General features: G+C 38.2%; 1 protein-coding gene across 1 annotated transcript in view; it reads right to left on the bottom strand.

The window, feature by feature from the left end:
- Positions 1-1149: 1149 nt before the first annotated feature.
- CPPED1 (calcineurin like phosphoesterase domain containing 1) overlaps positions 1150-14782 on the bottom strand; it is a 39934-nt gene continuing 26301 nt past the window's right edge. Inside the window, exon 4 of the mRNA XM_033074330.1 lies at positions 1150-2436. Coding sequence (XP_032930221.1) covers positions 2204-2436 — 233 coding nt within the window. The 3' untranslated portion in view covers positions 1150-2203. The remainder of the gene's footprint in view (positions 2437-14782) is intronic.

Below are 14782 nucleotides of genomic sequence, written 5' to 3'. Positions count from 1 at the left end.
ACCTTCACAGGTTGCTCTGGTGTTCTAATGTGAATTTCCCCCATTTAATAAGAGTCATCGAGGTTTATCTCATCCTTTTAGCAGCCTAAGAGAAACCAAAATGAACTGTGGTCACTTAATGTTTTTTAATCTCTGCCCAGCCTCTTGAGCCCCCAGCAACACGAGGACTCCCTTGCTCTCGTTTCATCAGCACTTTAAACTGTTAGTGACATCTTGCTTTAAAGGCAGTCATATGCTGACACTGACAGAGAGTTATAATTAACAACCCTGCTGGAGGTACCAAAATAATGTCCTCAACATCAAAAGATGTTGTTTTAAATTATAATTAACTTATCCATGGGTGAATTGTTTCATAATTTAACATATTTTATTTTTCTTGACATAAACAAGATGAGGCATAGTGACATCAAGGACCTCTGCCATTTCAAATTAGTTAAAACATCAGTATTAATTCTACATTAGCTAATTACACTGAGAAAAGTGAGGAAACACAATTTGTCACTTATTCTGGTAAAAAACCCCCACATTCTCAGCATATTTTTGTGACTTTTTACTACATACAGGAATGTCCAGCCACAAACTATGGTTAAATATCCTTCCCATGATTGTATTATATAGCTATAAAATGTTCTCTCATTTTCCATATTTTACTGAAAATGAGACTGTGAAAACATTCAGCTAAGCAAAGGCAGCTGGAGAATAAAAGTAAAATCACTTCCTTTCTCTCTGAATCCAACATTACCTCTGCTCAAGCTGCTGCCATGGGGCTGCAGTCCCCAGGTGGCCGTGTCCAGCTGCAGGTACAGCCACTTACTGCTGCAAGGCAATGCTACAGAGGTGATTTTACAGTCTCAGCAGTTCCACAAATCAGGCTTGAAGGAGACTCCTTGATAAACTGTTGTGACTAAAATGTAATTAAACTGACTCTTCAGCACAGCATTTCATACCTCTCACCATATTTAAATACCTGTAATACCCTCTAGGGAACACTGTTGTGTGTGAGTACATACATAAAACATGAGAGAATGCATTAATGATGCTCACTGTGTTCCTCCCTCTTCAGGTGCCAAAGCTGCACCAGCTCCAGTTCCAGATAACCCATGGTATGGATTGCACTGTGTTCAACCAGACACTCAAAACCCCAACAGGTACGAGTTAATTACATGAAGACTTTATTTGCAACAAAATAGATACACTTATTAAAAAAAGAGATGGATTGCAGCATGTAAACTATTTTATAAATTTGTTTTTAAAGACTTATTGCAGTGAAGAAAACATACTTTTTACGGTTTTCAATATTCTGTAGTATTCTGTACTGTAAGCACTCTACATTGCATTTGGAAATCAAAGCTCTCTGCTTGTCTAGGAATCAACAAAGTGACTTCTGATTAGAATATTCTGTACAGAATTATTCTCCCCATGCAATTATTCCAGCTTCTGTAGCTAGAGCCAGGATATATGCTAATTGAATGGCAGTGAAATTTCAAAATGGAAATAGTTGTTTCACCTTTAGTTTCTGTCAGTGACATTTATATCAGCCTCATTTACAGACTTTTCATTATAAAACTATATAATGGAAACTATAAAACTATATAACATTATATAAAACTTTATAACAGATATAACAGAAACCCAAGCTGTGACTGCAAACCAGAATGTGTCTGCTCTCCTATTGCTCCTGGCTCTGAAGAACTAAGAAAATAAAGTGTGAGAAATGGGAGAAAATATGACACCAAGGTAACAGGCTATGGTCCAAAAGCTGCTCAAGTCAGCAGAAGTCTGAGGATTTCAAATATTTTGAGATTTGTTTCTGTAAAAATGTGCCCCATTCATTGTCCAGGAGGCAACAGAAATTACTAAATTTATTGATTTTGAAATACCCTCTCAAGTTAAAGGGTTATACAGACACCAGTTTCTCTGTAATAAGGAAGTATTATCTAGGAGCAAAGTGAAAATTCTCAGAACTGTACTCTTCAAGTTACCTTATGACAAGTTACCATATTAGCTCTGCTCTTCTCCCATATTCCTCATAGGTCTCATTTTCAAAAAGAAAACGCTGTCAACAACTTCCTCGTTATTTAGGACAACAACAAACTGAGAGCTGTTCTGGGACACTGCAGTCAGAGATCTGTACTTCTGCTTGGGGAAACTTTATGAAACTGTTTATATTTATCTAATATGGAAAAACATCTTTTGGCACAGCCTACTTTTGCTTAGCAAGCATATCCAGCAGCTCCTTGTCTATGCCGTGGCTGCCCAGCTCAGTTAAGCTGTAGTATCTGTGCACCACCTTCTCCTCTGTCACAACCACCACTCGAAGGCCGTGTGGATCCTGTCCCAGCTGACATCCTATGGCTGATGACACCACCATTTCCAGGCCTTTGTAGGACCCTCCAGCATTCCTATGGTAATGCCCAGAAAATACAGCTGTAATGCCTATTAGGAAAAAAAAAAAAAAGCATGTATTTATTTAGTTAGCACATTACAAGTGTCACATTTACCTTCATTCTTGAATGACTCATCAAGCATAAAGTTAAAACTAAACTATTTACCCAAACTTGCATTTTAAACAAACCATTAGTAAACAGTAGTAAATAATTCTAATAGCAATAAATAAATAAACTTTATTGTGCTCCACCAGCTGTATTTAGGGTTACTGGGCTCTGAGTTCTTTATGCCCAGTGCAAGGTGTGTTTGTTGTCTCCCCACTCCTTTGCCTAGAAAGAAGGTACAGTCCAGAAGCAGCTGATTAAGATGAGATACCTGCCTAGAGAACGATGGGACTGAAACACAGCTTGAAAGGCTAAGAGAGCAGAGCTGTATTTGTCAATTAGTGTGAAGAAAATTTCCTAAGGGTAGCTTAAACCTGTACACCCAAGGCCAGTGATCTCAAAAAAATAAAAGGGGCAAGACAAGCAAAAAACATACATGAGAATGAGTTGTAATCATTTCACAAGACATCGAGGGTATCACAGATGGAATAAAGATACATCGAAGATATCTAATAAAGCAGAAAAGGTTGTGAGTTTTAAGAAGAGGGGAAGAAAGAGGAGCATCCAGGAAAGGAAAGGTGGACACCCACAAGAGTCAGGCTTGGAATGACATGAATGAACATTTATCAGGTATGAGGACAAACAAAGCAGATTGACTTTGATTCCTTCTCTATTTTTAATGACTTAAGGCTGTTCTGTTTCCATTTTTTTCCCCTTTAATAGATTACTTATATTTTGGATTTTATTGGAGTAAAAAATATGGAGTTTTTACAGCAATTTTGAATCAATTTGAAATTAAATGAATTGTGACATCCTCACCTCCAAACCAGTAATTTCTACTTTTTGTTTCGGCTGTCTTTGCAAAAACAAACAAACGGGTAGAAGCTGTCCTCGTTACTCTGAATGGCCTTTTTGATTGTCTTTACAAGTCAGATTCATGCTGCCAAATAGTTCCCCTCCTCATAGCTGATAAATTTTAACAAAATGTTTTTATTACTACAAAATTATTAAACCTCCTTGAGTCTGAGTTTAAAAAGAAAAGAAAAAAGTCATCTTGTTGCTAAGTACTTTTCTTTCCTGTCAAATTTGGCAAACCTCACAGGAGAGTTGAGAATGCAGCTTCCTCCCCAAGAGAGAATGTTCTGCCCTAGACAAAGCTTTTCATTCACAGCTTATTCCACCCTCCTTTGCCATTTAGCCTTTCCATGCTCTGGCCATAGGTACAGCTGAGCACCACACTGAACAGCATTCAGAGTTTAGTAAAAAAATATTTATCAGTTTTCTTGCTAATTTAAGGTAGTGCATGCTTTATTTTGAGTGGAAACCTGGAGTTAGTTTAAATAGGTAATTTTATAAATAGGATTTGGGATTATGTTTTGTCATGTTTTGTCTAGTCCTTGGACCTTTCGTCCAGACTCTTACAGCTTCCTGAATCAGCTGCATCTAATGCTACTTTATACTCTTGTGAAATAGAAAGATTCCTGGACCAGATGGCTAAAAATACTGAAAATTTTACTGGCAAGCCAGAGAGGGGAATTTGTGAGACACTATAACCTTAAATGACATTTAAAAAATAAAAATCTAGCAACAACTGATTTTGCCTTCAGACAGCAGAAATCCTGGAAAACAGCAGTGACAATTTAATGCCAGAGAGTTATAATGAGCAACATGCTACAACTTCACATGGAAGTCCATGTTTCTCTAGCCAGAAAAAACCTCCCACATTTTCTCCTGCAGTAGATTTAGACCTCTTTCACAGAGAAAAAGTGAAAAGGGAAGCAGGTGAACCCATCTTAAGACAGCTGGCTAACATCAATCCTTTGCTTTTATGGGAGTGAGTGATCTGAAGACTGATATAAAATATATAAACTTGGCTCAAAGTATAGTTAAAAATTAAGCATCTCAGAAAGCAAAATATAAATTATTCTGCTGTGGTAAGAGCTACATGGGCTTTCATATTTCAAATCTAAGCCCTTCTCAAACAGCAAATGAGTCAAGGTAGAAAACAGAGAATGAAGCCACCTTGTCACTGAGCAATGGTACAAGGGCTTTGTCAGCTCCAACTTGTGTGTTGCCCTGTTTTGGTGTCTCAGGGCTGATTGTCCTGCTGCTGCAGGAGGCATACCTGGGAGTACGACTGCAGCACAGCTTGGGGAGCTTGCTTTGACTCAGCTGCACAAACCCAGCAAAACTGGTGAAGTGTTTTTACATCTTTGGAGAAACTCAGAGTCCCTCAAAGGCAGTGGTGGAATACAAAAGTCAGTCATGCTGCTACTGGAACAAGGTAACAAGGCCTTTTCAGTATTTTCCACTTTTTCTGTGGGTAAGCAGAACTACTTTAGGCCATGAAAAAATTAAGAACAAGTAAGAATCATAAACCCGTAGAGAGGTGCAAACCCATGTGACACACTTTTAGTAATAGAAATAAGTACTTTGGAAGGGAATTAAGTTCTCTCTTTTTAGTGGAAGAATCTGTGTCCTAAAGTATCATCTTCCCACCATCCAGAGAATTTAACATTTTGATATAAAAGAGGAAAAGAAGCCAAGACTTTGTGTCATCATATATGTTAACCAAACCTGACTAAGTGGAATTAGAAGGACAATGGATACAAAAGTCATAAAGGAACTGTAGTTATGCTAAAGAAAAAATGTTTCACTTACCTGATAGTTCAACGAAAGATTTTGAGAAACCTATCTGAGACAGACATGAATAAAAAATTTTGCCCAGACTTCAGTTTTCAGATATTCTTTAGTGCTAGTATTAACTCTAGTTATTGCTGGGTTACAGGATGTTACACCTTGAACAAGGGAACAAACAGGGCACTGCTGGGCACTGACAGCAGGCTCACTGATGGGGTTTGGCTGCAGGAGCCCTTTTCTGTCCACTCAGCTGTACTGCACCCACTGTGTGAGTTAGCACAAGGAGGAAAGCTGAACCAATCACTGCAGGAATACCAAGATGACAAGCAGACAATTTACTTTGCTCTTGCTTTTGATCTTTAACATAAAAAGAATCTTAGAGATGTGGGCACTCAAATTTAATTTATTAATTTCAGACGTTTTTCTGAAATAATAATGTCAAGTTGCTACCAAAACCCCAACAAACTCTGAGAGGAAAGAACAGGGTCGTGGCAGATCTCATTTTCATAGCCCACCTTAATGTATCCCCAGGTCAGTCAAATGCATCCAGCTATGCACTAAAACACACAGTCCCTTCCCACTACAACAGAAGAAAAAAAGGTAGAGTACTGATTTGTTTTTTATCACTGGGTTCTTAAACAGCAGCTGGAAGCAGCATTGATATAAAAGCTGTATGAAGTACTAAAAAACTCCTGTGTAAATAAATACCCAAAGAACAGCACCTTCACAAGCATTCATTATTTCATTTTTTATGAAATACACAGTTACTTGAATTTAAATGTGACTGGAGGTTTCACAGTATCCATTTACTAAAAAAAGCTGGATTCATTACTGCAAGACACTATTAATATCTAATGGATTATTCATTAAAGAAAAAATGGATTAGAATCAGAATAAAGTAAAAAACTGTGCAGACAGTTACACTAAAGAAAAGCAAAACAATTCACACATCCTGTATCTGTGATCATCATCATCATCATCTGATGTTGGACTGCACAACAACATTGACACAGATTACAGAGTATCTGCTAAGGAAAAAAGGTCTGAACTGCCAAATCAATTTTTGACCAGAACAGGACTGGAAGCCAGAGATACAGGGCAGGCTCCACCCAGTGCTGGGCACTGGGTCTTGTTCTGTCTGTGCTAGAACTGTGCTTGGGTCATGAAAATACCTAAACCCAGTGAGCTTCATGCTCCTGCCAAACATGGTTTTATGAATCAGTCAATATGCGAAAAAAACCCCTCAGTATCTTTGTAAAAGAAGGTTTAGATACAGGAATTGCTTCTGATTTTAGTAAACCAAAGCTGTTCTCCTGCCATACAATTTACCATCATTTTCTGATCAAGCACAAAAAATCCTTTTTAGTTCTGATCTGAAAAAGCTGAATTGGAAAGACAAAAAGATTTTCCTTTTCCAAAGATCTGATGATAACTCTTTTCCTCTTCAGAATAATGCATCCCTACTAAAGAATGAAATACCTATTTTGGAACTTGAGCCCAGAGCAGCCTACTTAGCAAAAATAATTCATGATGTAACAACAAACCCAAACAAGGATTGTCCAAGAGCCATGTGATGAGATGTAATACTTAAATATGTTGATAAGCCTTAGACTTTTCATCAGCTCAACCATGAAACAAGCATATAAACACTTTGGTTTTATGCTAATTCACAGACTGCATTATGGTCCTTGGGGCTGTAAGGCCACACAGTGGCTGTGGCAAGGCGAGAGAGGAGTCCTGGGGAGAGGAATTACCAGCACATGCAGTTCAGCCTTTGATGCTACCTGTTTCATAGACAGAATCTTTACAGCAGAACTCAAATTTAATAAAATTTCAAACTAAGCTCATATTTGAATTTGGATACCTTTTTCCAAGTCAAAACCACATTATGAACACTTGACACATGGTTTCTACTGCAGACATTTTTCAGAAGGAAATTCAAAAGTGCTTCTGATGATTTTCCTCCCCTCTCATTTGTTTCCTGTGTCTGTTCTAAAGCCACCTCACCAAATAAGTAGTAGAGCTTCACCAAGCTCTTGTTGATTTGCATCTTCCTCACTGTAACAGCTTTGGGAAGTTGGACAATTTTTATCAGCATTTCCCATCTTCACTTTTTCTGTTGGTTTTCTTTTGAGGCTTTGTGACCCACACCAGCACAATGTATTGAAAGGTGCTTTTCTTACACAGAGGGTGTAACAGGTACTGTTCCACTGCCTCACTGGCCTAACAGGAAAAGGCATCTACACAAGTGTCTGAGAGCTGCTCTGGACGCTGCACAGAAAAGGCTGACACAGAAAAGGATCAGGAGGCTCCAAGAGATCCAAGCAGGCTCAGAAGCAGCTGCCTATGTACATCCATCACATCCTCACAGGCTGCAGCAGCTCTGATTTTATAGATTATTCTCTGTAACTGTGGCCATCTTACAGCCCTTAGGAGCTCCCAAGCAACCCAAAGCAGAAGAATGTTCTGAAAGAAACCAAGTCCTAACTGAAAGATTCACCACCTTTTTCAACCCTGGAGATACTGAAGAAAATGAGAAGAAAACTTTAGCTATCCCAGTATTGTAAGCACACTGTTGATTTTATTTCTGACAAGAACCAGGTGAGAAAATACTTCATTACACAAAAGGAAACCACAGCTGAGTATCGTGCAGGAGGCAGTTTGTCTGTTAGCAGGAGAAGCTGAGGTTATTTTACAGATTTTTGAAAGTGCAACAGACTCCTACAAATTATCATTTATCACTCAGAAAAATCCTTCTGTGACACCAGGGAAAAGGGTCAGCATGATTTTGATGCAATGGCATTGTAAAAGAACAAAGGCATTTAGCTGTGTCTTATGGACAATTCCCCTGGGAGTGATAACATCCCTGTCTTAGCTTATTGTGCAGCTGCAGTCCTGTAATTCCCAGACTCCCCAGTTCCCTTACTTGGGACTCTACTGCTGTCTTCTGTGGCTTAGAAAAATATAAAGACATGGAAGACTGGGCATGTTTTCAACTCCACTTGGGCAGGAAAGAAAGGCAACTCTGGCCTGCCTTCTCTGTGTGGCCCAACAAGCAGCTACATCTTTTCTATTCAGTGTTTTGACCAGCCTTTCTATTTTAGGAATAGTTAAATCATGTTAATGTCTCCATTTTAAACAAGAAATGCTAGCCAAATAATCTCTCTGCTTTATTAAACAATCAGGTGTATTCTGTAACCATGTAACAATATGATTTTGTGAAACAGGTAACACCTCTTTTCTTAACTTCTTGAAAAATTTACAGCTTTGTAGTTTAATTCTAGAAATACAGACCAAGCCTCAGCCTCTAGGGAAACTGAGTTGCAAATGACACAGGATGGACCCACGTTTACCTTGAAATATAAAAAAAACCCCAAAGAAACATGCACCTGGGAACAATTTTTCTCACATAATCAGATAATACTGGCTTGTAATTTAGACCTGAACTAGTTTAAATTCCAGGGGTGTCTGACTCCAATTTCTGTAATTACAATCACTTCTGCAGCTTGATTCCAAAACCCCCTGAATTCAGAAGCAGCTGTTTTCCAACTTTAGTTCCAAATGTACAAACTCCATTTTTGAGACAGGTTTGCTGTGTCCAAAATGTGACTGACCTCGCCTTAGCTGGAAATCAAACTGCTCAACCCATCACTATGGACAGAGTAAAAATATAGGAAAAAAATTACCAACATAAAAATAAACCAAAGAAAAGCAAGCAGATTTTCCAAATTAGGAGGAGAATGCCTGGAATAATCAGCATAGGCAATCAGTAGCATGCTTTATTTAGACTGAGCCTTCAATTAAATAAATGCTTTTCTCAGCAAAAGCAAATGAGACTGTAAAAGAAGGAGAAGGCTAAATTAGTGCAATATGAATGACATAATAAATATGTAATGGGTACAGTACAGACCTTGCCTCTCTTCCCATGCTCTCTGTAGAGAATTTTGGGAAAATAAGATGGTTCTGACTGAACAATGAAATTTATCACATGGTTCAAATTTTCACCTTTTAAGTGCTGATTAATGAACTTTTTTTACAGTAACTGCAGATATGAACCAATGCTCACTGCATTTCATGTACAGGTTCATGGCTCTCCCCCGACTGCAGGCGAAGTTCAAAGCAAACAAAAGGAGACATTTCTTCACAGAGCTGTGAAATATAAAATTCCCTCCTGCAGACCATTGTGAAAGCTGGCAGTTTTCACAAATCAACTGAACAAATTTAGAGAGGAATCATTAAATTGCATTATGTTAATAAAACTAATATGACACAGTAAGTCCTTGAAACAAAAATTCTTGGAGGTGGGAAGAGACCTGGAAAGAAATACCATTATGCACTTTCTATCCTGTGCCCTTCACAAGAGTTTGGGGAGTAGAAGCAGCAGGAGACAGGGCTACTGAGACCCTCATTCTGGTGCCATTACTGTTCAAGTTTAATGATAAAATTAGATTTTAAATAGAGTTATGTTTATCCAAAAATCCCTGAGTCACCACACAAATCTCTTTCTCAGTCAAGAACTGAAGAACGAGGACAGACTAAAAAAGCTGATCCTAGATACATTTGTCCCCAAAAGTGCAGGAGGTAGAGAGGAGCACCAGTAAAGCCAAAGTGGAAGCAACAGGTGGAGAAGGAGTTCTGTAAAGCCATTAAATTGTATTGGAGGATTTAAATGTTATTAACACTCTTGTACCCAGTCATAGTTTTCAAAGAGAGGAGAACCAAGTAAGTGTCCAGGCCCAGGGAGTGCTACTTTGAGATGTGTGTGTACACCCCCACACAGGTAAGAGTACATAGGTATTTCACAAAAGGCAGTATTTCTGGCAAATACAACCATTTAAGTCATATGGATAAATTGATCTTGAACATTTTCCCTGGAGTATCAGGCATAAACTGGCTTTTCTTTCTTCCTTTCACTTGCAGAGTAGAGCTGCTGTCTGAAGTGCTGAACAATGTGGTTGGTTCAAGAGTAATACCTGTTCTCTCAACAATTTTGCACTCCAAAATGATGTTCTTTCAGCTTCCCTACAAGAGCCACATTAACCATAGGCATTTTCGTTGCAACTTTTTTTCTCCCCCTGGGCATGTGGTGTACCTCATCTTTTCAAGACTCCAGTGCTACACAAGGAATGATAATATTTAGAAGTCTTTGAAAACAAAATCTCTTCAGTGGAATAGAATTGATTTTATCTCACTGCAATTTCAGAGTGTTGCATTGCCTCATCTGCCAAGCAGGTGTTACAGCAGCAAACAAAGATGTGAAAGCATCAGTCACAGCACTGTTAACTGCTCAGAGCTCAGGCAGTTCTCACACCCTGTTATCAAAAAAAGCCCCAACAATTTCCCAGCCCCAGTAGAAGGAAACAGGTGAGTACTGAGGATCAACATCTTCCCTTTCACGAGCTCTTTGGTCAGCCCTCAGTAACATACAGAATTATTCTGTGTAGCCACTTTAAAGCTCTCTGTTATCCTTCCTCCTCACAAGAGCTATATGAAAAAAGGAGAACTGAGTAATTAGAATTTACATTGCACAGCTCTATAAGCATCTCAATAAAAATATCCCATGGATTCTTGTTTGCAAACATTTTCCTGCAAATGTGCAGGAAACCTCTGCCTTAAATTTGCTTTGTACCCTAAAGAATCAGGAGTTTGGTGTGGCTGGTGGTCAGTGAGTCTGTATAAGTAGGAGACAAAATATTATTTTGAAAAGTGTATTTATGTCAAAAGCTTCTTTCTGTAAGACAATACTAAATAGAGCTATATAGAAAAGGATTTTAGTGTCACTTGTTTTTCCTATATGATCAGAGGAGAAGCAACAGGCACAGCCAGAGGGTGATTCCAGATCACCTAATTACAGCACTGGTCTAAATAAGCCTTCAGAGGTCCTGTCTCTAGAAGGTCACTCTGGCCTTCAAATTCATTTTTGTGAATGCTTCTTGTGACCTTTCAGTGGAATTTACTTCCTGGTTTTGTTACCTTTTTTCCATTTGGTGCTTTCTCAGAGAGCTGACACAAACCTCAGAAAGTCCTGGACTGCTGTGTGCTCTAAGGATCAAGGAGTAGCTTTAGCCCAGTGGATAAAACTGATTTCAAAAACTTATCTGAGAACAGGTATTACTTAATTTCCTTACAGATGATACATATTTTGTACTTGCTACTGATTTAAAAAAAAAAAAAAAAAAAAAAAAAAAATCCGTGTCTATGTGGTCATTCTACCTGGGCTGTAAGTGCATAATTACAACCTTGAAAGAGGTTGCTCTAAATCACTGAAGTTAAGAGTATTTAAATTATCTTAAATACTGACACATAAGCACTGAGATTACTCACTCAATGTATGGGCTTTGCCAAAATCAAGGTCTCAATGGCAGGAAGATGAAAATATTACTCCCCTGTCAAGTCTGATTACACAACAAAGAAAATAATGAAACATAGCATATGTTGTCTGGTAAATTTTAGAAACAACAGCTTTCAACACTCCATGCTTTAATTTTGTGCTCAAATATATCTCAGCTGTGGATGTTCTGAGAGCTTCTTCTTCCTTTAACACTGCTCTCCTGTCACAACATTTCTAAGAGGAGAATGTAGATATATCACACTCTTTTAATGAGTAAAGGTGTTAGAAGTTACAGCACCTCCAGTCACAAATAAAATGAAAAAATGCACCATTTAATGAACTTAGGTTGTTATTTTTGCCCCATGTGCATATTAAGTACTTCTAACCATATCTGAAAAATTGCTTTGAAGACATTTGGATGAATTTAAAACTTTTTAATTAAAAGAAGCTGAAGACTGTAGGGAATTTCCTTCTGTATATTTCTATTTCTGGTCTAGTTGCTTTCTCTAGGATGCATCATCTCTCAGCTATATAGACCATCTATATTCTTAATCTGACTCTGAAACAAGATCTTTTTTCAACCCTATTGGTGAAAAACCATCTACCAATTTAGGTTTTATTCAACAGAGCTCCTAAATAAGTTCAGACATTCATTTAAATGCTTTAGTTGATTTGTGCCGTTAAGAAACATTTATTACCATATTGTATTAACTGATATAAGTAATGCTCAATGTGTCAGTGATGGTTCTAAGGACAGAAAGTCTTTAAAAGATTGTTTATAGATCACCAAAAATTCCCCTACTTTTCAGGTCATAGAAAAAAAAAAACATTTAATGTCCTAAGAAAATTTTACTGGAATGAGATATGTAAGAAAAAGTAGGTCTTCTGTTACATAAACTGCCTAATTTGAAAACTTAATTTTCTGCTTATGTTTATCAAACACACATGACTTGCAGACCAGATTTTTGGCTAGACCATTACTACTTCTTTATTTTCCTTACAGTGCTATGAGGAAACCTATTTATATCAGCACTGTAAAATTCTTAAAAGCTGAATATGCATTTCATGCAGCAGAGTCGAGTGACTCCAGCAGATCTTACAGACAAGAACGTCAGGTCAGCTCTTTCACACTTCTTGCACATGGGTTTTTTCTGTACTTAACATCTGCATGTAGAAGAGACAGAGCTTTGACAACTTAGGCTTAACTTGCAGAAGTTAAACTGATACACCTTCAGAAAGACATCTCTACTTAAATGCTAAACTCTGTTCTCCAATTAAGTTGGTTTTCACATTTTCAAGGACAATAGCTGTTATAATGCGTTTAAAAACCCATGGTCTAGCAGGATTTCTTACATATGCAGCTTATAAGTATGGTTTAACTTTGCACAGTAGTAATACATATTTACAAGTGCCAGATTTTCAATTATAAATATTTATCATAAGGACATGATTTTATCTTTAATTAGCCCAACTGTTAAGGACACTTCTAATGTGAGAAATGTAATTCAGTATTTCATACCAGATGTAGCCTCTACAGCTAGTCTTTTATCTCTGCTTGTAATGAGCAGATACTTACACCAAAACCATTATGTAACATGGAAGTGATCAGAAGAGAATAACTACAGAAGAGCTGGGCTTTGGAATTAAAATAAGAATTTTCTGAAGTTGCATACCTCAGTTTAAAGCACCTGCGAGCATGTGACCATATGACCAGTATGACATACTTTAGGTATCTGAGTATTTCCTACACAATCCACATGAATTTCTCTGTTCTCAGAAGGACCTGAATTATTTTCCTGTACTCTCTCTAACCTGCTGAGCCATGACTCCATGTTTGACACTTCTAAAAAAGTATAAACATGAGAACTGGGGTAATTCCAAGTTTGATCCTGGGTTATAAACAACTGAAACATGATGGCCAAACACCCTAAACCATGCATGTCACTGACATAATGACACAACAAACATGGTTACAAGCACTGAAACAGCAAGAGAAAGGAAGGAAGGAAAGGAAGGAAGGAAAGGAAGGAAGGAAGGAAAGAAGGAAGGAAGGAAGGAAGGAAGGAAGGAAGGAAGGAAGGAAGGAAGGAAGGAAGGAAGGAAGGAAGGAAGGAAGGAAGGAAGGACTGGTGCCAGGTTGGGGAGAAGAATAGTGGCAGCCTGGTGGTCTCCTAGAAATGCAGACTGACTTTCTCTTTCCAGAATAAATAGTTATACCAAATTTCCAAATTAAAAATAAAAACAAAGTATGTTGGGATTTCATTAGCAATATTCTGTGTTTTAATCCTCCAAGAATGTATGAAATGAACTGGGTGAAAACCAATTTCATGTATAATGATGTGCTAAACTTGATTATTCTTTGGCAAAGCAGAGGTTCAGAAAGCAAGTGGTGTCCTTGCATCTTTGTGCCTCTACCCCCCCATGCCAACAGCCTCTCTGCAACCCGCTGAGACCTCTGTGGTCTCACAAAGGCTGCTCTGAGATGGAATAATAAAATGGAAACAGAATGCACCCGTTACTAAGGTAACTCTGAGCCAACTTTTGATTCAGTTCATTTTTCTCAGCAGTCTGAGTTACTGAGCTGCCTGTTCTCTGTATTCATTTCATTAGCAAAATGTTTGATTATTGACTTGCAAATGTTACCTATTGACTCAGTGTCTAGTAACAAGCATGCCACAGATCAGTGTATAAACACACTCATTGAGGAACCAAGCAACTTAGAAGAGATGGGAATGAGGGGCACAAGAAGAAATGATGGAGGGAACAGAAAAGTGGCACAGAAAGGAGTTTGGGAGTTTCTTCTCTAGAGTTGCTTTGCTCACTTCCCATTCCATTCCTTTCCCCCATCATTTGAAGCCTTAGCAACTTCTGGTTAAGCCTCTGGGACACCCTTCTAAGAAACATGACAATATAACAATGACACAATGATAATGTTTCTTTTATCTCTCAAGGAATTTTTTCCCAGTATTGAGTGTTGTCAAATGTTAGTAAACCAATTGGATGACAAAAAATCCTAGAACAGAACTGCTCTGGTTCCCACATTAATGCCAGTTCCTGGGATGCACCCATGAACTAGGATGTGCTGCAGTCCATGGTACACAGGCAGTCACAGCTGCCCAGCTCTTCAAGAGCAACACTTCCCACTATATTAACACTGACACAAACATGAAAAAAAATGTGAGATGTTCTCAGCGTGTCTCCTTATGGGGAAAAAAGCCCCACTTGTAAATCTTGAATCTGCAAATATATCAGTGCCCTGGAGAGCCCTCAGATAGCTGTGAATTTTGGCCCCACTGATTGGAAACAGTAGGAGATTGAG

Source organism: Catharus ustulatus, chromosome 16, assembly GCF_009819885.2.
Source record: "Catharus ustulatus isolate bCatUst1 chromosome 16, bCatUst1.pri.v2, whole genome shotgun sequence".
Lineage (NCBI taxonomy): Eukaryota > Metazoa > Chordata > Aves > Passeriformes > Turdidae > Catharus > Catharus ustulatus.
The sequence above is the reverse complement of the archived record's forward strand: the minus strand, read 5'-3'. Positions and strand labels throughout refer to the sequence as shown.